General features: G+C 46.4%; 1 protein-coding gene across 1 annotated transcript; it reads right to left on the bottom strand.

Annotated features, from left to right (window-relative positions):
* Nucleotides 1-611: 611 nt before the first annotated feature.
* Nucleotides 612-15,106, bottom strand: Apobec2 (apolipoprotein B mRNA editing enzyme catalytic subunit 2). The gene is made up of 3 exons (XM_008837924.3): nt 14,741-15,106; nt 5,214-5,777; nt 612-1,004 (listed from the first exon to the last, which is right to left on the bottom strand). Exons 1-2 carry the CDS (start codon nt 14,869-14,871, stop codon nt 5,234-5,236), a joined length of 675 nt encoding a protein of 224 aa, XP_008836146.1. The 5' UTR covers nt 14,872-15,106; the 3' UTR covers nt 612-1,004; nt 5,214-5,233.
* Between the last annotated feature and the right edge of the window lie 8,180 nt (nt 15,107-23,286).

Genomic DNA, 23,286 nt, shown 5'->3' with positions numbered 1-23,286 from the left:
GATTAATCCCTGAAGAAAATGTTGCCTTATTTATTTTTCAGTGCTGGGGATGGAACCCAAGGCCTTGCATATGCTAGGCAAGTGCTGTACTGCTAAACTTTATTCCCTACTCCATATATATATATATATATAAACCTTCGTGTGCACACGCTCGAGCAGGCATGTGGAGGCAGAGGACAGCCTTAAATGTCAGTCCTGGCCTCCCACCTTGTTGGAAGCTGGCTCTCTTTGCCACTGTGTATGCGAGGCTGCCTAGCTCATGATCTTCTAGGGATTCTCATGCTGAGATTACAGATGGATACTACTGAATCTGGCATTGCACAGGTGCTGGGGATCCGGACTCAGGTCCTCATGCTTGCAGCATGCCATTTGCACACTGAGCCACCTCCCCCAGCCCCTGGGAGGAAACATTTTAAGGTCAAGACCATGGCGGGAAATTCGCCTGGGAGAGCTAGTTCTTAGTTGTCTAGTCAAGACCTGGCTTAATCTTACCTTCTATGGGAAGATGCCATGGCTTGGGTCTTAGCCTAGGACATCCCTGTGCCCTATATTCACTTTTTGTCCGTGGTAACTTTCCAACATCCAACTTCCTTAAAAGAACAGGCCACAGATAAATCACACCATTTCTTTTATTAATGTTGCTATTTTTCTTTCTTAAAAAAACAGCCCAACTCAAAAATGCTTTTCTGAACATATTTCAAGGTCTGTACCTTGAATCTGAGGCTCTTTGTCTTAAGCAACCCCACTGGGGAGGTAGTAAAACCTCCTCACCCCCAGATTCCAATATACAGTCGCGTTTCTCTTTGATTCTTCGTTTCCTTCTCTACAAGCCATGTTAGAAAGGCACATGAATGACAGCATGAGAGGTGTGTTTCGAGATCTCTGAGGGCCTTGTCCTATATGACAGGTTGGTGTCAAATGTTGTCCAGCTCCAAGTAGCATTAGGAAGACAGGCATGTCCTGGGTGCCGTGTGTGTGTGCTTCTCTGGTTGCAGCAGACAGACCTTCATGATAAAACAAAACATGTTACTGAGAGCCCTGCTGACCCCCAGCAGTCAACCTTCTGAGCTAAGATGTCTTTGTATCTTCCCTACAAAGATGGTAGAAATCTCGGGCCTCCTGTGGTTCCTGGCTGAGCCTCCATTGGAATGGCTTGTTTCATTGTTTGGTTCACACACACAGCAGCCCCAGAAGAGATCTGCTTTACTCTGTTCTCTTGAGTTAAAAATATGGGAAAATATTCTGTTATTTTTTTTTTAAAGCCAAATTGAAGAAACAGCTAGCTAGGCAAATTTTATTTAACAAATGCTCATTTCTTAGTGTGCTTTAAGTAAGGCTGTTCTTTGGGGGCATTTAGATTCTATTTTAATACCTTTACAATTATTTTTTAACCTGTTAAATTTAGCTTTTCCCTTCAAGAGCCTGAAAGACTCATAGATATGGACAGGGGAGCATGCAGTGGGCTCAAGAATACTAATTGTGGGGCTGGTTAAGGGTACTGGCTGCTCTTGGAGAGAACTCAGGTTCATTTTCCAGCACCCACGTGGCAGCCAATAACCAGCTGTAACTCCAGTTCTAGGGGATCCGATGCCCTCTTCTGGCTTTCGTGGGCATTGCATGAATGTTCACTTACATGCAGGCAAAACAATCATAAAAGGAAAATTTTTTAAAAATTTAAAAAGAGTACCAAAAGAACCTGTACTCTAAAGGAATAATATTATCTTAAAAATTATATTTATTTATGTGTGGGGGCAGGGTGTGCATTCCACAGTGCACAGTGCACATCAGATGACAACATGTGTCCTAAGGATCAAACCGAGGAGGTCAGGATTGACAGCAAGCACTTTGCTTGCTGAGTCATTTAGGTGGCCCATAATATTCTATTTAAAAATAACCTGATTTAGGACTGTACTTTTCTCTCAAACTTTTATTTACTTAGATTAGTATCAGCTACAACTCTCAGTGACCCAAAATCAAAAGTCTTTTTAATCCTCTTTGAAATGCTTAATTTTAATGAAAAAACAAAAAACAAAACGAAAGAGTCCCTGGAGACTTGCTAGTTTAGGAGCTGGAAGAAGTGTCCCCCCTTCCCTTCCTTCCTTCCTTCCTTCCTTCCTTCCTTCCTTCCTTCCTTCCTTCCTTCCTTCTTCCCTTCTTTCTTTCTGTATTTATTTATTTTTATCTATCTATCTATCTATCTATCTATCTATCTATCTATCTATCTATCATCTATCTATCTATCTATCTATTTATATCTTCTTGAGACAGTCTCACTATGTAGCCCTGGCTAGCCTGAAACTCACTATGTAGCTCAGACTGGCTTTGAACTCACAGATCTGCCTGCCTGGGCCTCCCAAGTGCTAGAATGAAAGACATGCCTCACACATCCAGGCCAAGGTTTTGGAAGATGGGTATTTTTTGAGACAGTCTTGCTTTGTAGCCCAGGCTAGTAATGCATTCTCCATCCTCCTGCCTCCACCTCTTGTGTGCTTAGACTCACAGATGTGTACCACCATGCCCAGATGATGATGATGATGATGATGATGACGATGACAATTATCAGTGGTGCTAGGAATTCAATCAGGTGCTATACTCTATAATAAAGAAATACCCAACCCTAATATTGGGTTTTTATAAGCATTCTACCACCAAACTACATTCCAAACCCTAATACTTGTTTTTCGTTTTGTTTGTGAGACAGGAGTCTCAATATGTAGCACAGGCTAGCCTGAGACTTGCAGTGACCCAGACTGGCTTCTAACTCACGATCCTTCTGAATGCTGGGATTACAGGCACGCACCACCATATCACCCTCCACATGAAGATTTAAGGAGGGAGTACAGTGGGGTTAAAATTAAGTTAGCAGACTGGGAGTGGCTCAGGCCTTTAATCCCAGCTCTCAAGGGCAGAGGCAGGCAGATCTCTGAATTCAAGATCAGCCTATATAGCGAGTTCCAGGCCATCTGGGGCTACAGGGATACCCTGTCTCAAAAAGAACAAACAAACAAAAAATTAAGTTAGTAGTAATCATTCTGTTGAGTCTGAGGCTGGGGATGCAATTATAATAATGATGGTACCCAAACAAAATCTTTTAGGAATTTTGGAAGTAAATTCTGTATTTTCAGAAATCTCCCTTGAAATCTACCTTTACTGCTGCTCACAGCCCATGGTTGTATCTTTTTTAAAAAATAACTATTTGTGCACGCCTTTAATCCCAGTATCCGAGAGGCAGAGGCAGGTGGATCTCTGAGTTCAAGGCCAGCCTGGTCTACATAGTGAGTTCCAGGACAGCTGGGGCTACAGGGTGACCCTGCCTCATCTCAAAAAGACCAATAAATAAATAAATAAATAAAAAACCAACAACAACAACAAAAAACCTATTTGTGTTGTGTATATATACGAGTGTTTTGCCTACATGTATCTAAGTGCGACATATGCACCCAATACCCATGGAGGCTAGAAGAGGGCATCAGATCCCCTGGAACTGGAGTTACGTGGACAGTTATTAGCCACCATGTGGGTGCTTGGAACTGAACCTGGGCCCTCTGCAATAGCAGCCAGTGCTCTTGACAACTGAGCCATCTCTCTAGACCCCAGTGTCGTATCTTATTTCAGGAGACAGACCTACCTCATGATTAAATGTAAAGACTGGGTCCTTTTTTTTTTGCTAAAAAGAATTGACTAAAAATTGTGTCCTTATGGATGGGAGAATGCTCAGCCTGTGAATGTCTGGGCACCCCCATGTGCATGCCTAATAGAAAACACCTGCCCTCACCAAGCTCCGGAACATTGAGATTTCCCGAACGTGTCTGTGAAGCAACATCTTCTCTTAAGGGTATCAGGAATGAGAAACACCAAAAGTAAATTGAATGATCTTCATGGACACATGCTGTGTTCATGTTTTATTAATATGGGAGTCATTCCAGAATTAAACTGGAGAGGAGGGGGGCAAACAGCCTTCTCTATCACTGGGAGGTTTTGAACAGTCACTCTGGCCTTGGAAAGGAGTTCAGTTCGATCACAGCAGTTCTGGGGGAGCAAACTAGATCAGACCAAATTCAAAAAAAGATAGTGAAGAATGTTTTACGCTTGTTCCTGAGGATAATTGGCCTGTTTCTGTGAGAGTCTAATTTACCCTCAGCAAGAGGCCAAATTGGCCTTAATTGTGTCCTAATTATTTGCCTAAATAGCTAATCTTTATTTCCAGGTCTCCCATCACCTTTTGACATCTGTAGGAGGCTACTTCTAAGCTGCTGTTTCAGTTATAAACATCTTTTTAACACTTTAGACATTCTGGTATGAACTAGCTTGTTATTATATCACCCCAATTCTTGCATTTGGTTTTCCCTGAGTTCCACTGACCTCAATAAGAAAAAAAATGTCCTCGAGTTATACATTCACACAGCAATTACTGAGCTCCTTCTAAGCCCAACCGTTTGTTTGAAAACTCGAAAGCCAATCTGGCTAAAAGCAAAAGATAATAGAATTCCCTTGGGAATTTCAGAAGGACAGAAAAAGAAAAAGAAAATTGTTCCTGAGGCTAAAAACTGTGCACTAGACAACAATGAAGGTAAGAGTGTGATGAGTTTGCAAGCAGGGATTCTAGAAAGCGTCCCACAGTAGGTCTGACATCTGGAGGCAGAGGTGTGCCTTTGGGGGATTAAATATCCTGCTTGTTATGATTCCTTGAACCATCTGAATCTCACTAAAGATTCTGTCTCAAAGCCTGAGGAGTCCTGTAACTGCTGGGTGTACCCAGTTATGGGTAAATTAGTTTGAAATAGAAGAGAAGGGAAATGGATTTTGAATTTTATCATATATTATTTTTTGATGTGTGTCTGAGTGCATCCCTATGTGAATATTTGCACAAGCAAGCTGGTGCCTGTGGGGGTCAGAAGAGAGCATTGGATCCTCTGGAGCTAGGGTTACATATCGGTCAGCTACTCAGTGTGGGTGCTGGGAACTGAACTCAGGTCCTCTGGCAAGAGCAGCAAGTGTTCTTAACCAAGTGCTCCCCAGTCCCTATGCCCAGCTGGGTGCTGGGGATGGAACTCAGACCAAAAAATAGATTTTGTTTTGGAATGCTCCCTCAACCAACCAATAACAGGAATACAACCCTTTCAAAGTCAAACATCCCCTTCCTTCCCGACTTCAAGCCCTCTACCCAGGTGAACAGTCAATACAGAGGGTGCCATGGCACCCAAAACACTTACACGAGGCCGAGCTCTGCTGCCTACTTCAGGATGTCCGCCAACTTCTCCTCATAGTACAAGAAGTTTTCCTGAATGTCCTCCCAGGGCTCAAAGGCCTTGGATTCACCCTCCTCTTGCTCCACAAAATTCTGCCAGATGTACTCGAAGTCCTGGGGCTTCATGATGCGCAGTTTGCAGCCGGCTTCCTTTAGCTTCTTCAAAGCAGCCTGGACCTCGGGCTCCTCCCACATGAACAGTCGGCCCACCAGGATGAGAAGGCGCAGATTCTTGCTCTTGCCAAGGGTTTTGATAATGCGGTCAGCACAAGCTGCACAGGGGCTGGAGGACACGTACCAGGTGACATTGTACCGGAGGGCGGGGTCGAAGGTCGGCAAGATGGTGTTGAAGAAAGCCTCCTCTGCGTGGGACCCCGCATGCTCATCCTCCAGGTAGCCCCTGGATGCCTGCACCTGGCCTCCCTTGCTCTGTGCTTCAACTACATAGCAGAGGAAGGTCTTGTTTCGCCCAGAACTGTACTCCACGTTCCGGAACTGAAACTTAAAGAAGTTGACTGGAAGCCGCTCCCTGCAGGTCAAGGAGACAAAGGGACAGAGAAGAAGAGAGAAAGATGATGAGTTCTTGTTGCTAGGACCAGCCTAGAGTAGATGGATCGCCAAGACTCCTTAACGCTTACCAAAAATGGGCCTTGCCTGTGCTAACATGTGTCATTAAAAAAAAAGGTGTGAGAGAATCCAATCCAAGAGTTTCACTGGGGGGGCACAGAGAATCTGGATTCGAGTTTGCATTCTGGTCACCCCACTTGGAAGGATCTTTATTCTGTTTTTACCTCCCTCCCTTCCTTCACTCCTTCCATCCCCCCCTCCCTTCCTTCCTTCCTTCCTTCCCTCTCCCTCCCCTCTTCCTTTCCTTCCCTCATTTCTTTCTTTTCTTTCTCTTAGCAGGGTTTAGTTATCCCAGGTTGGCCTAGATCATCTTGCTTCAGCCTCCCTGATTCTGGGGGCAGATGTGCACCACTACCCCCATCACACCTCACACCACAGTGATCTTTAGAGTCATGGAAAGAATTCCAAACAGGTCAACATGTGGAGCCCACATCAAACCAAGTCAATTAGAAGGGAGAGGGGTCTCAGGCATCCATATTTTATTTTTAAATTGTCTAGATGAGTCTACTACATTGGCCAGCTTTGAGCAGCTGTGCTCAAATAGCAATTTTATAAAGTAGCTAGGATGTGAAATTTCTCTTGATGGAGCAAGACAGATTTTACAGAACATTTCATGCTTTCGTTTCTCCTTGTAGCTCACACAGATTGCATTTTGGTCATGGCATGGCCTATGTCTTATTGTACCCTGCTCTCCTGTTGGCTGTTTCTCAAGCTAAAGGGCTATCACATGATCAGGGTCTGAGGATTATCTTTGAGGGACAAGACTCCCCAAGGGTACCTTGGGGTGATTAAGATTTTGTATCATATTGGATCATTTCAGAATATTGGAAGACTTGGCCTTTGCTTTCCAGGGGCCTAAAATTGCATAGCTGGGATCTGGTTAGACTGAGAAGATGTAACTGAATCAGTCAAGAATGTTAGAAGATTATTACAGCAATGACTAGGAAAGGACACAGAGCATGATGGTTAATTTCTGTTGCCATCTTGGCTGGATTTAGTCTCACCTAAGAAACACATTTCTTGGCATATCTATGAGGAAGTTTTCAGGGAGATTTTTTTTTTTTTTTAATTTATATTTTATATGTGTGCAATGTCCATGGAGACCAGAAGAGGGCATTGAATCCCCTGAAACTGGAGTTACAGACAGTTGTCAGCTATAGTGTGGGTGCTGGGAACTGAACCATGGTCTTCTGCAGGAGCAGCCAGTGCTCTTAAATGCTGAGCCTTAACAGAGAAAGAAAGATCCATCCCGAATTTCGGTGATACCATCCCATGGACTAGGCTCCAAGACTATATAAAAAGGGGCAAAAGAGAAAATGGGCTGAGCACCAGACTCTTCCTACTTCCTGACTGTGGATGCGTTGTACCCATGCCTTACTGTCCTGCCACCATGCCTTCCCCACCATGATGGACTGTGTCCCCTCAAACTGGAAGCCCAAATAAAGTCTCCTTAGGTTGATTCTTATCAGGTATTTGATCACAGCAATGAGAAAAGTAAGTCACATATGGAGGTTCTTGAAAGTTGGGCCTTGATTAAAGAGGCAGTACAAAGTGATTGTAACTCATGAATTATAGAAAAACATACTATGAATGACATTCATGAAAGATCAAAGGGGTGGCAAAGGGTGATACAGTAGAGGGGTTCACTGAGATTTCAAGAGCCTACTAGGCGTCTGAGGACAGCGAACTTGATGGTGAACAAAGTAGGTGTTTTTCAAAGAACAGTGCAAGAATAATAAAAAGGAGGAGAGATGGGGAACTAGAGAGGGCATTGGGGTAAAGATTTTTAAAAATTAGATTTACTTATTTTTTTGTGGGTAGGGGGACTGCATGCCGCAGCATGTATGTGGAGGTCTGAGGACAACTCGTGGCAGGTATGCTCTTCCTACCATGTAGGTCTTGGGGCGCAAACTCAGGTAGTCAGACTTGATGACAAGGGCCTCTACCCTCTGAGCGATCTCACCAGTCCCTGAAGATTGTTTTTATTTTTCTTGTTTATGAGTGTTTTCCTAAAATATAGATGACTTATACAGGTTTAAAGGCCAATGAAAATGAGATTGGTCAGCATCAGGAGAGGAAAGGAAAAGTTCTAGCCAGAGAGCTTAAAGGTTTTCCTATTTATTTATTTTCCAGGTTGTTGGGTTTTTTTTGGTCTTCTTGAAACAAGGACTCCCATAGCCCCAGTTGGCCTGGAACTCACTATGTAGACCAGGCTGGCCTTGAATTTATAGAGTACCACCTGCCTCTGCCTCCTGAGTGCTGGAATTAAAGGCATGCACCACCATGCCTGGGGCTGTTTGCTTTTAATTCAGTTCATGTTTTCCTTTTTAAAACTAATCTTAGGGGTTGGGGACATGACTCTGCGGTAAAGTGCTCACCTAGCATGCATGAGGACTTAAGAGTCAACCCCAGCACTGTAAAATAAATGTGTAATCTTCGCTCCTACCTCCAGAAGATACCTACCCCGTGGCACCACAAATTCACATCTCCCTCCTCCACCTCTTCTCTTTCCTCAGAAAGGTCAGCAGACTCCCTGGGCTGCAGGGGAATCCCTGGTGTCCCAGGCTTTGGCTGCTTAAGGAGAAGCAGCAGATGCCTGAACGCTGAGGAAGCCAGAAAGATTTCCCCACAGGATTCCCTCCCCTTTGCCTCCTCACAAATGATCTCCACCCATGTTTCCATGTCTCCTGATGTCAAGTTAAGCTTCCACTGTGGAGATGGATGGTCTGAGGACCCAGCCCCAGGATTTCTTCAGGCGGTATATTTAGCTCTCTAAGCCCTCTGTCCCTGCTTAGAAGTGCTTATTATTTACTTAACATTTTAGCAGAAAGAATCACCTGGTGCTTTTCCCTTTCAAACCCTGGTGAAAACACACTTCCATCAGCCTAGTTCCCCTCACCCCACCAGACCACTCCCCAACTCTGTCTCTTTCTCAGGGTCCCTTTACTCCCTGGAGGAAATTTCCACTCTCAAGAGACAGTTTACATTTTTTGTTCAAGCTCTTTTGGTTCCTTAAGGCTTTCTGAAAGACTCCTCGCTTCCCATCCCCTAGGCCAACCCAGAGTCACTTAGATCCTGGGTTCTTTAGTGGTTGGAAGTTTTTTAAAAAATATTTATTATTTTTTTTATGTGTTACGAGTGTACTGCCTGCATGTATATAAATGCACCTGTGTTATGCAATGCCCATGGAGGTCAGAAGAGAGATCCCCTAGAACTGGAGTTATGGATGGTTGTTAGCCGCCATGTGGCTGCTGGGAATTGAACCCGGGACCGCCAAACAGCAGCCAGTGCTCTTAACCACTGAGCCATCTCTCCAGCACTGGTTGGCAGTTTTTATGGCTACTTGGTAGGCTTGGGGACTTTTAGCGGTAGACTGTGTGGCCCTTCAGGTTTCTTTCTGGAAATTGCTCCCCCTCTCCCCGCATCGCTTCAACTTTATTGAGTGTAATTTAGCCAAAAGCAAGACTTTGATTTAGCAAGCATAGCAAGTTGGCTGGATGGTTGCAAAAAACCTGCTTCTAGAAGTCCCTCCCTCAGAAGCTCTGACATTTGCCCCTCCTCTTTTTCCCTAGGCATGAGGAAAGAACCTAGAAACCTGAAACCACAGGAGAGAAAGAAAGGTCACATCTCTATAAATATCCATTTCTGACCCTTCTGGCCAGTAGCCCTGGAGCCTGCCCTGGCCTCACAGGGACTCTGAACTAGCCGCTTTCACTAAGCAAAAGGGAGGCTTGCCTCCCATGCTGTCCCTTCATGATCCGCCGGTGATTGAGCTTGCTTGGGCTCCTTGGTTTTCTAGAAGAAGCCTAAAGGCCAAATGAGGTTCTCTGAGCCTCCCGTGGACTACTACAGCCAGAATCTAGAGGGAAACCATGAAAACAGAGCTAGTAGAGGTCTGAAATTTCCACAGGGAGCCGGACAACATGGCCAGCCTTGGGCGATTGCGAGGGATCACAGGGTATGTCAACGCTCCAGTCAGAGCCCAGTAGTGGAAGGAAAGATACAGACACCTACCTTCTTAACTGCAAACACTTTCCCCAATAACATGATATGGCTAAGTGTCATATTTAATCTTTTACTCTCAACCTCAGTAGATACATCACTGCCAAAGAAAAGGTGGCTAGTCTGTGTGTGTCTTTATACGTGCATACATGTGTGTTGGAATGGTGAACTGGAAAGAGATGCTGGCAATAGGTCCCCTTTCCCCTGCATCTAGTCATTCCTTCAGATATAAACCCAAGAGTGTGATTCCTGTTCCCTCTGCCCAGCCTCAGGCACTAATAACGCTTTGAGCAGGAGTAGAAACTCCTCTTGTTTTCCAAAAATACGGTCATTCACATGGGGCATTACAAGGAACGAAGAGAGAACCAAAATCCTAGCAAACATTAGGAAGACAGTTTGCTTGATGATAGAGAGGTAATGTCAGTGCAAGTATGTATTTTTTGGGGGTTTGTGCTTAAAAATTTTCATTTCCTAAGTACAAATTTATAGTGAAAGGGAGAAACATGGAGGTCAACAAAAGCTGGTCTAAGACGAAACATTTGCTCCAAAATAACCCACAGAGTGGAAAATCAGCTCACAAGTGATTGAATACTGACTTCTTTCAGCTTCTCCTCTACTAGAACTGCCAGTGACCTGTTTGCAAGAGGTAGAATCATTTGATTCATTAACTGACTTTCCTAAGACCCAAGAGTGGGCCCAGTCAAGGAGAGGGGTATGGAGCAGAGCAGAAGGTTCTAGAGCCAATGAGGGAACTCCAGATTTGCAGGACTAGAGGAGGTTCTGCCCAAGGCAATCAGAGAATCAGCCAGCTGCTTCTCTGTGGGAGGCACTCTTCCCCCACAGCTTTGACCCCCACCCACAAGCCCTCCTGGGAGGCCAGGTGGCAGTTGATGGGCCATCTTCTGTTTCTAACAGCACACTTCCCAGCAAGCTCCAGAGGCCAGGGTTTGTGGCATTTGATGGAGTGGGGAGATGAGATGGTTTAGTGGGTAAAGTGCTTGCTGTACAAGCGTGAGGACCTGAGACTGAATCCTCAGAATCCATGTAAGAACCCAGATGTGGAAGTATACTTTTCAGTAATCCCAGTCCTACAGGGAGACGAGAGACCGAGACAGGAGGCTCTTTAGAAGCCTGTGGGCCAGTTAGCCTGGTATACACAGTAGAAGGTCAGTGCCTCAAACAGGGTGGAACGTGAGGACCAACACTCAAGGGAGTTGTCCTCTGAACTCCACATTTATGTGTATACACACACACACACACACACACACACACACACAGCGGTGTTGAAGACTATTCCTCCTTTCCTCCCTTCCCTAGACTCTGCCTCTCCTCTCCATGCCTTTCATGTGGCCAGAATAACTTCCGGTTGCTAAAGAAGTGGTTAAGAGAAGACTATTCTCCTGCCATTTATCTTTAGTCCGCCATAATCCCTTTGCTAGCAGGTCTTGCTTTCTACAGAAACACATATGATTCCATACCCGGGAGGATGGTGCTAGGCAGAGCCAGGGTCACTCATGACTGGGATGGAGCGGTGGGACCCAGCTGTCCCCAGAGCTCCTCTGTGCTTGCTGCAGTCAGAGGCAAGGGCATGCTAGAATTCTCTTCATGGCCAGCACTGCCAGTCTCTATCCTGACATCTGGATAAGAGGCCCTTCCTCCAGCACTTCGTGTCACAATGGCTGCAGACAGCCTAACGCACAAGACATGATCACTCATTAGTTCATTCATTTAGCCTACAAATATTTGCTGAGTACTAACTAGGAGCTAGAGATAAAGTAGTTTCAGGTCAGCTGGGGCTACAGGGAGACCCTGTCTCAAAAAATAAAAGTCCTCTTTAAGATTTACCTGGAGCAGAGATGTGATTTGGAGTCAAAATCCTGGGGTTCATGTCCTCTGACTCTGATTCTTGGGCAAAGTCTCTGTCCTTCTGAGATTTAGTTTCTGTAGCCAAATAACCGAGTAATTCAACCTTTCAGAATTTGAATGATGCATAGACGTTCAATAAATTAAAGCTAGCATTGACGGATGATGCCATCTCTAAGCCTTAAGTCATATCTTTCTAGAATTCTGTCCTAAGCTTTACCAAACTGTGGAGAAACCTCTAAAAGTGACAAGCGTATGTAAAGCTCTCTGAGAGAAAGAAAAAAATTCAAATCCTAACATTTGATTTTTTTAAAAAAAATTTGTGTGTGTGTGGTATGGGTATGTGCGAGAAAGAGGTGTGATATGGTGTGTGTGTGTGTGTGTATGTGTGTGTGTGTGTGTGTGTGTGTGTGTGTGTATGCATGGCAAATGTGTGGAAACCAGAGGACAATTTTGTGGAGTCAGTTCTTACCTTTTACCTTTATGTGGGTTCCAGGAATCGAACTCAGATCTCCAGGCTTATGTGGCAAGTTCCTTTACCTGCTGAGCCAGCTCTCCAGCCCCAACATTTGCTGATTTTGGGGGCAGGGCTATCTGAACTTGACAGTAATTTCTTGCATAATGGAGATTTCAGGTAGTGGTGGTAATTACTGATTACGGGACAGGGAAGAGACGCACAGAGTCTGCTCTGCAGACAGGAGGCACTGACTTCGTACACCCTGCAGTTTCAGACCCTTTTCTAGCGCTTTCCACCATCTTGCTTTGTTTCTCCTGCTTGGGTCTGCTTTCCATCCTGGTACCCACCCCAACAGAATCACCACAGAGCATCTCTCTTCTTATTCCTCTCAATTCAGACTGTCTCCTGAAAAACTCCTGGCTTTTCTGCTAGTTTTAGCCCCAATATAAGGAGCTCTTTGAATCTATCCCCTGTAGGAGTCTAGACTAGAAAAGAACTGCTTTGCTGACCCCTTGGAAAAAGAAGGAAAGGAAAAGAAAAGAAAGCCAGTCTTCTCCTCCTCCCTGGCCCTGCAGAAACAGCCACACCTCTGGGCTATTTTAAGCATCTGTTTACCCAGAGGGGCCCAGGTGACAGATCACTACAGCTGTTCCTTGTGGCCAAGAAACACTCAGAGCTCCACCTCCCTCTATGGGCTCTCTGAGAGCTCTCGGGAAACTGTCCCTGCTGTGCCTCTTTCTCTGAGCCTTGGGTCATGGAAAACCTCCTGCTCTCATCACCACAGGAGAAAAGCGGGCAGAATACTTAGCTAGGAGTCTGAAGACCTGCCACTTCCTCGTTCTGTGGTCTTGGGCATATTTATTGTTCAGTCTGTTTCCTTCCTTTCTGTCAAATGTCAATAAATATCTCCCTCTCCTACCATTGTGGTATGGGGTGAAAAAGCACGTTCTCTCAAATATGTGTCATGCTGTGAAGACCTGGACAAATGTCAGTTACTTCAAAGAACCTAACCCTTCAGGACCCAGTGCCCTGGGACCCCAAAGCGTGTTCAACTCAACAAATGATCTAATTCTGTTCTTGACCTACCCTGCCCCTGTACCTGGGAGATCAAAGGCTTCATGGAGCGGAAGGTATGTGTGTAACTGGGGACAGCAGGGCCCAGCATGCTCTGGTGTTAGTAAAAGGATTTCCTGCCATACATAGGCAGCCACTGGAATTGAGGACCCCGCTGGCCTGGTTGCCCTAGGCTTTCCCTGTGTCTATATTAGTATGTGCCCAGCTGTTCTCTTAATCCTAGGATGAGAGCCAGATTAGCTGGGTGAGCATGAGTGAATGGAAGTTCAAGGGCTGTTCGATCATGCCCCAGGAACTACACCACATTTTCCCTTAGGCTCTCTTAGAAGTCAGAAAATTTCTTTCTGAGCAGAAAGGGACCTTGACAACCACCTCTGGTAACTTCCACATGTTAGAAATGAGAAAATGGAGGTCAGGCCTGGAGAATCACATGCCAAGCATAAAACAGAAAGTCCAAATTGCTATCCAGGACTGCTCCTCCCACAGAACACCTATGCCTCTGTTTTCTGGAAACTTCTCTCAGTATGGCAGCCACTCAGCTTTTGCACATTGCTGGAAAGTGCCAGGAAGGAAACCGCGGGTTCAAGAAGGAAATGTGCCTGGTCCCTTCATAGTCTTTGCCTTGGACTTAGCAGGTTCTTCCTCCACAGGAAGAGACAGAGACAAGCCAGAAGATTGCTTGGGCTCCTTGCTGGAGATGGCACAGTCTGAACAAGACCTGGAACTTGATTCTCTCTTGGGACCTGTAGACCCTTTGATCTGGGCCCAGCTCCTCCAGGCTGTGCCCAGTGTGCGGGAAGTCTCTTCTGTGTATAAGCCCCTAGTCTCTGCTACCTGTACAGGTTCTGAGGAAGAGAATCTGCTTTTCCTCAACCTTCAGGAGAGATGGATGTCTTAGGATCCTTCAGAGAAAAGCTCTAAAGAAACAAGTAATGACAGAGGCACTGGGGAGACCGCTACTCAGAAGTAGAGCAGGGAGAGAACCGGTGGTGAGGGGGTTGTACTAGGGGCCATCTTTAACTGTCCCATTCTGACTAAACTTTACCCACAGGTGCAGGTGACTCCCAATACCAGGAGACAAGTCTAAATGACCACCCAAGGCTCTTTTCTTCCCCTGCTGGAGAGCATCCATGCAACCACCCTTCCTGAAACTTCTCTCAACAGGTTGCCCATTCTGCCTTTGCATGGATGAGAAAGACCTCATAGAAAACCCAGGATGGGGAGAGTTCATTTTCCGTGTCTTTGCCTCCAAAAAGCTCGTCCCACCTCTCTGGAGAGTCCAAAGTCCCTCAACAAGCCAAGAGGGATTTACTTGCTGTTGTGTTCCCTGAAGACTCCTCCAGGGCACACAGGTGCCACAGAGCCTGTGACTGACCCCGGCCCCTACCTTCACCATCTTAATCTTCCACGGCCTGCCCAGACCCCGCACTCTCCCAGGCAGGAGGCCCAGACCCACCCTAGAGTCTCACCCGGTGACAATCTCAAAGGGAGGCAGGTCGATAAGCTCCTTCAGCTTCTCGGGGTCCTCCAGGTTCTCCAGATCTTCTCCATTCTGGGAAGCTGGCGCTGCGGCCTCAGCAGCCTCTTCCTTCTGGGCCATGGAGGAGCTGTGGCTCAGCAGTCACTGAGAGAGAGCGTGGAGAGGCTGCGACTCCAGCCAGGGCCTGGCAGCAGAGTCCCAAGCAGCTGTCAGCAGCTAAGGCTGGCTGGGGATGACAGAAAGAGGACCCGCAGGCCAGGCTTCGTGCTAGTGAACCCTAGGCTGCAGGTTTTATAATCAGGGAACTGCCCCTCCCCCAGGCGCTCTCTCTCTGTCTCTTTTTAATTGAGTGACTGGCGGGTGCCAGGGAGGGGGAATGGAAACTCTGGCTAGGAGTATCCCCTATTTATCAGCAGGCAAAGACAGGAAACTGGCAGGTGGGGAGGGCTGGGGCTCTCCTTTCTCTCCTCGCTCACCCTGTGTTCTCCCCTGGCTCCTCCCCAGACCCAACTTTCTCAGCTCTACTGGGGGCATTGTGGAAGGGCCCGGTAGGATGGTTACCCTAAACTTTAGGGACGATGCCTTCTCAGAGTTTTAAACAGGAGGAGGCCTGCGATGAAGGAGGAAGTTGCAGGGATCCCGGTCATTCGTGTTGGGGAAACTTAAGTTCAGAAAAGGAGGGTTTTGGGGGGTATGGGATAAAATTCAGTCATTTGAGAGGAGGGTGTGTGTTGCCACTCAGAGGGCCTGAATGCTGACATGCTGGCTGTGAACCCAGGCTGTAAAAGTAACTGGCCACTATTCTTTTTTTTTTAAACCACCAAGATTTATTTATTTGTGTGTGTATATACGAGTGTATCTTCATCTGTGTGTGTGGGTGCATGCACCTGTGCACATGTGGAGGCCCAAAGGAAGAGAGTGTCAGGTATCCTGCTCCATCACTCTCCACTGATTCCTTCGAGGCAGAGTGTCACCCTCAACCTAGGGCTCCTGTTTTCTCTGCTACTCTGGAAACCAGCAAGCCCTGTGATTCTCTTTTCTCCGTATCACTGGGAGCTGAGGTTACAGGAGGGCAGGGACCCTCAGCTTGTTATGTGGGTGCTAGGTATTTGCATACTTTGGTCCTCATGATTAAGGGGCAAGCACTCTCATTGCTAAACCACTGAGCCATCTCTCCAGCCCCTGACCACTACTTTTAATAGCACTAAGAGTTCACTGAGTTTCAGGGTTTTGAATTGGGCCTGGCAGTGAGTTTAGTGGTTTACAGGTGAAAGTGGACTTAGCACTCGCCATAGCCCTGGGAGGCATTGCTTAAGATGGCCACATTATACATGGGCGCACTGAGACTCACAAGGGTTAGAGTCCTTGCCTGAGGTCACATCAACCTTAAGTACCATTGGTAGGATTAAAACCCAGACCATTTTACTGCAGAGGGCAAGCATACAGTGCCCCCACCCCACCCTGCCCAGTCAGTCTTGTGCTCCTCTGACAAATGTCTGTTGAGCTGTTGCTCTCTGCCAGGTGCTGTTTCAGGCACTGAGATGTGACAAAGGACAAAGCAAATTACGCTCTGCCTTCATGGAACTTGTAGGTATTGGATGCCAAATAAGATAAGAAAAATATACGGTATGTTTGGTAAGCACTGAGGAGAACAGGCAGGCAGGGAATTGGAAAGTGACAAGGGGTGAAGTGGCATTTTTTAAAAAAGATTTGTTTTTAATTTTGTGTGTGTGTGTGTGTGTGTGTGTGTGTGTGTGTGTGTGAATGTACATGTGCATGCAGGTGCCTACAGAGCCAAGAAGAGGGTTTTGGATCCTCCTGGAGCTGAAGTTATAGGCAGTTGTGAGCTGCCTGACAAGGGTGTTGGGAGCTGAACTTGGGTCCTCTCTGCAAGGGCAGTATGTGCTTGTAACTACTGAGCCATGGCTCCAGCCCTGGGATTACATTTTTATAGGGAAGGACTTTGGAAGGAAACAGGAAAGATCTGAGGGCATCAAGGGAAGCAGTCATGTGTGTATCTAAGGGAAAGTGTTCCCTGGAGGGAAAGAGCAGGTGCAAAGGTCCTGGGATTGGAGCTTTCCTGGTATATCTGAGGAACTAGCAACAACAGCTGAGTGGCCGGACAGTCTTAGGAGGGGAGGAGGCTAGAGCAAGAACAAGAGGCCAGGGCCCTGTGGACTCTTTTAAGGATTCTGGTTTTTTCTCTACATGAGATAGGAAGTGCTTGTCTCTGAGCTGATGAAATACATGCTACATTTTTGTTTTTGCAGAATCAGGCAGGTGTGGTGGTGCATACCTGTAATCCCAGAATTTAGGAAGGAGGTTGAGGCAGGAAGACCAGGAGTTCAAGGTCAGCGTTACTATGTACTAAATTTGAGGCCAGCCTGGGATACAAGAGACCCTGTCACAAGCAAAGTTAACTAACTATGCATCTAGAGTGTCCATTTAGAAAGCTGATGAAAGAGAGCGAGAAAAGGAAAATACCCTAAGCTAGAACCGCATTGGACAGTTCCATAACATATAGCTCACGTCCATGATTGTTTGACAAAACCCACAAGTTCTTGTGTTTAGGGCAGTGCAAATGCTCTAGAATATTCTCAGGGAAAGAAAAAGGGGCCAAGGACACTTGCTGGTTGAAAATGAAGATCATAAGGACATTGGGTTTCAGGGAGGAAGACAGGGTACATAGCTCAGTTGGTAGAGTGCTTGCTTAGCATGCACAAAACCCAGAGTTTGATCCCTAGAACCCCATAAACCAGGCATGGTGGTACCTGCCTGTAAACCTAGCACTGGCAGAGACAGAAGGATCAGAAGTTCAAGGTCATCTTTAGCTAGATGGTGAGTTTAAAGCCAGCCTGAGCTACACTGAGACCCTGCCTCAAATCAGAAAGAAGAAAACAGTTTTAAGTGGGAGTTGGTCTGAAAACAGTTTTGTGGGATAGGGTGCTAGGGAGGAGAAAGCAGAGCACCCTTCCTGGGGCTAGAGAAGAGGTCTGAGGATGGACTGGGCATGGGACTCCCTCCTCCAGAGCCCTCTGAGCAGCACAGTACACAGCATGGTTTCCTCCCTGTTGTCCCAGCTAAATTACTAAGAATATTCCTTTTGTTCCCCAAAGTCTTCTAGAGGGACAGTAAATTATATGATCACCATTGCTAAACATGTTACTGAGAGCAGCTTGGTTTAATAAATTATATGAGCACTCTACCGCCTGAACAGATTACTGGTATCATTCTTGTTTAACAAATTATACAATCATTCTATTTGCTAACCAGATTACTGATAGCATACATACTTAATAAATTATATGATCACCCTACCTATTAAATTGATTACTGAGACTGTTCATGCTCAAGGATTATGTTTTTGACTTTCCCAGGAGAATCAAGCATAGGATAGAGGAAATAGCCAGTGTACACAATGAAAAGGCAGTAACAGCTGACAAACAGCAATGCATGTGTGTTATGACACAAACATACAGCATTTAGATGCAAAGAGTTTACCTCATTCTTCGATTTAATCAACATTTAGTGAGGGCTCCTGTGTGCCAGGTGCTGTAGTGAATACCAAGAACATAGAGATGAATATGCAGGGCTGGAGGTCTTTACAACATCTGGAGTGCCCGAGCATGTACCATCTCATTCAGTTCCCACGCCAATCTCCCGCATGTGTGAATTATCAGGCTCACTTTGCAAGTTAAGGGACTGGATGCTTGGAAAGGCAAATTGATTTGTATAAGATCAACACGGATTTTTGTCCAGGTCTTCTGAGCCTCGTTCCAGTTTTATGTCCAGGGTGGCATCTGGGTACTTTGGATGTAAGTAACATCTTCAAAGTGTTACAAATATGAGGCTGGGGAGATGGCTCAGTGGTTAACATACTTGCCCCCTATGTATAGTCCTGGATTGGGAGAGGGAAATAATTTATATTCATGGTTTATCTTGATTCATGGCAGGGTCTTAGGCAATCACTTCACATCTCTGGGTCTTGATTTCCCCTCCCAAACTACTGAGTTGCTGTTCTAAGGGATGGAAATGAAGGAGTAGGGTGGATGGACCACAGGGTGGTTCTCGTGAATGATGGCATGAATGATGGCAACAGTTTCCCACCTGTGCCACAGCTCTGAATGACTCCGGAAGAGAGTGCAGAGGTGGCCCTAGGCTAGTCCTCCCTGAAGAGGTGATCCCTGGCTCCCACCATACCCCTGCTTTTCACTTGACCTTTGGGAGAGTGCCCTGGGTCCTCCCCCAGACTGATGACTGACAGTTTCCTTTTTCACTGCTTCTTTCCAGCCTCTTTCCTGCCCCACCTGCCCCTTCTGGGGGCCCTCTGGCTTGTGCTGTCTATTTATGGCACCTCCTAGGGACCTGAATTCCTGGCTAGTTCCCAGATCTCCTTTCCATATCAGACCAGTTTCCCTCAGAGGCCCCAGAGTGCACAGCTAATCTGCAGGAATCAGGTGCCAGGAACCTGGCTCCTCCTCCTGCAATTGGCCCTAAATTCTTTTTTAGGGCTAGCACAGCACACCGCGTCCCCTTATTAACCCTCTGGGGACACAGCTCTGTCAGTCTCCCTCCTGCACAGTAGGGTATTTTATTCAAGGTCACACAAGGAGTCAGTGGGTTGCTGGAGTTTGAACCCAGCCAAGGCTTTTCCCACTATGTCATGCTGCCTGGAATTTAGAAGCACGGAGAGCTGGCGTTCACACTCCCTGGCTGCTGGCCTGACACTCCCCTGAACACCTGCAGATGAGCTGATTTATTCCTCATCAAGATATTTCTGGATGATCTTGTGGTGGTGCCCATTTTACTGATGAGGAACTGAGTCCTGGAGGTTGAGTGACTGGCCTAACGTGGTACTGCTACGCAGGGCAGAACTCTTGGCTTCCAAAGCTCTTAGCCTCCTTTAGTCAGTCACTACTCCTGCCAGGCTCCGGAGGCCAGCTGAGGGAGAAGGGGAAGGAAGCACCTGGGATGGGAAGCCAGAGAGCTCAGGAGTTCTGAGGAACAGGCTCTGGGAACCATTTAGTATTGAGTGGGATGCATGTTGGGGTTACTGGCTTAGAGACGCCTCATAGTTTGGATGAAAATGAGGAAAGAAACACTCCTGGCCTGTCTCCATGGCCCTTTCTGCTGGTGGTAGTGGCTGGGAGGAACTGGATTAAGCCTAGGAAAAGCTGCAGCCTTTCATTCGGTGGCCCATTTCCATGACACTCAGGGGTTCTTCTGATGGCTGAGGGGGATGGGTCAGGGTGACTGATCCTTGGGTCTTGGAGGGATACAAAGCTGCCCTCACTGGGAAGGAGAGAGGCTAACAGAGGGGCTGGCGGAAAGTAGAAGCCTTACCAGGGGAAAGTTTAAATTCTCACTCTGTGAAAGAAGATACCCAGGAACGTGTTGATGGAGTAGGTATTTTATGTGTAGGAACAGCTGGGCCCCCAACAGAGCGTTGCCCAGACACCCAGCTCAGGCGAGAGCTTCCCCTCTGGTCACTACTGAGACAAGGTACACAAACAACTGCTTGGGCTGAGCACCAGACACCCCCTGGCGGGCAGGAACCTCTCCTCTCTGGAAACTGCTCTGTTGACATAAACATGGGGTGTCCAGGGTTTTGGATAGCCTCGCCTGGGGACCGGGGGAGAAGGTGGAGGGTCTCCCAGAGCCTGAGGCTGGGCTTGGAGAGGAGACCAGAATCATAGGGCTGACAGGGGTTTTCAGCCTTTCGGGTAAACACAATACTTGCCTTTCCTTGTAGGGACATGGTGCCCTGGATAAATGGTGACAAGCAGGACTTTGGTCTTCCATTCCAGAGGGCACTCCTGGCACCACCCAGGCCTGGAGTCTTTGAGGAACGCGATCTGATAAGAATCATGCCCATTAGGGTGACTAATAGTGTTCCTCTTTGAAGGGGTGTTTGTAAGGCCATTCCACTACTACCAGGAATAAGTCATGAGCTCAACATCAGCTTTAGAGAGAATTCTAGCTCTTAAGAGGAGAAAAGTTTGAAAGTGGATGGAACAGTAAGGGACTTGAGCTTTGCTGGTCCTCTTCTGAGCAACCTTTTCGGTGTGGGTCCTGGGGATCTCAGGGAACTAAATCTACGTAATAAATGAGGCTCTGAATAGACACCTCAGAGATGTCCAGTGTAAGAGACCAAGATGGCTCCTTCCTGTGCTCCAAGTTGGCCATGAACTCACTACCTCAAAAAACAAAACAAAACAATATAAACAGGTTGGAGAGATGGCTCAGTGGTTAAGAACACTGACTACTCTTGCAGAGGACCCAGGTTTGGTCTCCAGCACCTACATGGTATTTAACAACTGCCTATAACTCCAGTTCCAGGGAATCTGATGCCCTCTTCTGGCCTCCATGAGGCATTACATGCATATGGTGCACTTACACACACGCAGGCAAAACACTCATACACATAAATTTTTTTTAAATTAAAAAATTAAATACAATCAAACAAAAACCTCAAAATAAACAGATGGAGAATCCTGGGAAGACTCTGAAGGCAAACTGAAGTCTCAAGAAGCCCTAAGGGGTAGTAGTCACTCATGAAGGAAGTTAGGAGACTTAGGAACACTGGCTAGGGCATGACAACATTTTGGCCTCTTGGTGGACTCAAAGGCATCAGCTCAGCTGCCTGGAGATCAGAGGAGCTGAAGGTACACAGAGAAGACACTTCCCTGCCTTCTACCAGCCCAGCTGCCCAACTGCTCTCCTCTGGACACATAACTACCAGTCTGCTGCCTCACCTTGTCCCTCTATCTTCATCTTGTAGCCGTTGTCAAAAGGAGGCAAGGAGGGACCTGATCTATCCAGGCTTGCTATTATGCCTTCTGCCTCTCTAGCCACCACATGGGAGATCCACACAGCTCTGTGAAGTTTGTCTCTCCTATACCCACCAAAGGAATTATACTTGGACACTCGCTCTGAAACAAATGGAACAAAACTATCCAGAAAGTGGTACATGCATGATTTGGATGGTGAAGTCCTGGTATACATCTGGCAAAGGCAAGAGGTGGCTCTAGTTCTATTTAGGCACAATGCTAGAGAGGAGGGACCAAAGGCAGGTGGGACCCAGGCCATGCTTTGCATTGGGAGATGAGTGGAGGAAGATGGGGATCTCCCTCTACATCTTGCTAAAATGTGAGATTAGAGACTTCTGGGCAGGTGCCAAGGAACTAGAGAGGGATCTTATTGTGTGTTTAAAATTTTTTAGCTTATTTTTATCTTGTGTGTATGAGTGTTTTGCCTGCATGTATGTAAATGCACCATGTGTGCAAGCCTCTGGAGGCCAGAAGAGGGCACTGGATCCTCTGAAACTGGAGTTAAACAGATAGTTGTTAGTCTCCATTGTCTGCAAGAGCAGTCTGAGCTCTTAGCCACCAAGCCATCTCTCTAGCCCGCTTATTGTGGTTTTGGTGTGGTTTTTGAAACAAGACCTCATGTAGCCCAGACAAGCCTTGAATTTACTATATAGCTGAGGATGCCCTTAAACTTACGATCCATTCTTGATCTCTTGAATGCTGGGGTTACGGGTATAGACCACTGTATCCAATTTATCTGATGCTAGGGATTAAAACCGGAGCCTCCTGCATTAGCATGCACTGGCAAACATTCTACCAACATTGTCACATCTTCTGTTCATAGAAAAGCTTTAGGTCAGAAGACAAGAGTTTTGGTTGAAGCCCTGCCCTTTCAGGATGAGTTTCTGTACCAGGCCATGAAGCCTCTTAGTTTGGCTTATGCCGTACTAGGCTTACCTGTCAGCTAGGGCTGGGGATACTGCCCAAATTGAGCTTCCATCAAGGGCCAGGTGTCCAAAGATAGAGGGAGATAGACTTCTGACTTTATGTCTTCTGCTCGCCTTGGGGAAATCAGAGTCAGTTCATTGGTATGGAGCACCGTTTTGGAGGGTCAGCTTAATATTTGGAATTAGCAACTATTATCATGTTCATATTAGACGATGATGGTCAGTGTTTTTATCATGACACTAGAAAGTACACTAGAACAGAAGATAAATGAAATAATAAAATTTTTTTTTAAGGGACTGGAGAGATGGTTCAGTGGTAAAGAGCACTGGCTGCTCCTGCAGAGGACCCGGGTTCCATTCCAAGCACCCACATGGTGGCTGGAAACCACCTGTAAATCCAGTTCTGGGGGATCTGATGCCCTCTTCTGACCTCTGTGGACAATGCACGACATGGGTGCACCTACCTACAGGCAGGCAATACACTCATACACATAAAATAAAAAAAATAATTTTTTTTTTAAAAAAAGAGCACTAACTGCTCTTACAGAGGATATGGGTTTGATTCCCAGCACACATATGGAGGCTAACAACCATCCGTAACTCCAGTTCCAGGGGATTTGACACCTTCTTCGGACCTCCACAGGCAGAGCATGACACAGGTGCACTTACCTACATGTAGGCAGTACACATAAATTTTTTTTCTTTTAAAAATATGGGTCAGGGGACACTAGCTTTAACTGCAGTCCTCCTCCATCAGTCAGTCTCTGACAGATTTGATT

This window comes from Nannospalax galili, unplaced genomic scaffold (genome assembly GCF_000622305.1).
Source record: "Nannospalax galili isolate Female #2095 unplaced genomic scaffold, S.galili_v1.0 scaffold1318, whole genome shotgun sequence".
Taxonomy (NCBI): domain Eukaryota; kingdom Metazoa; phylum Chordata; class Mammalia; order Rodentia; family Spalacidae; genus Nannospalax; species Nannospalax galili.
Note: the sequence above shows the minus strand (reverse complement) of the source record. Positions and strands in the feature narration are given on the sequence as shown.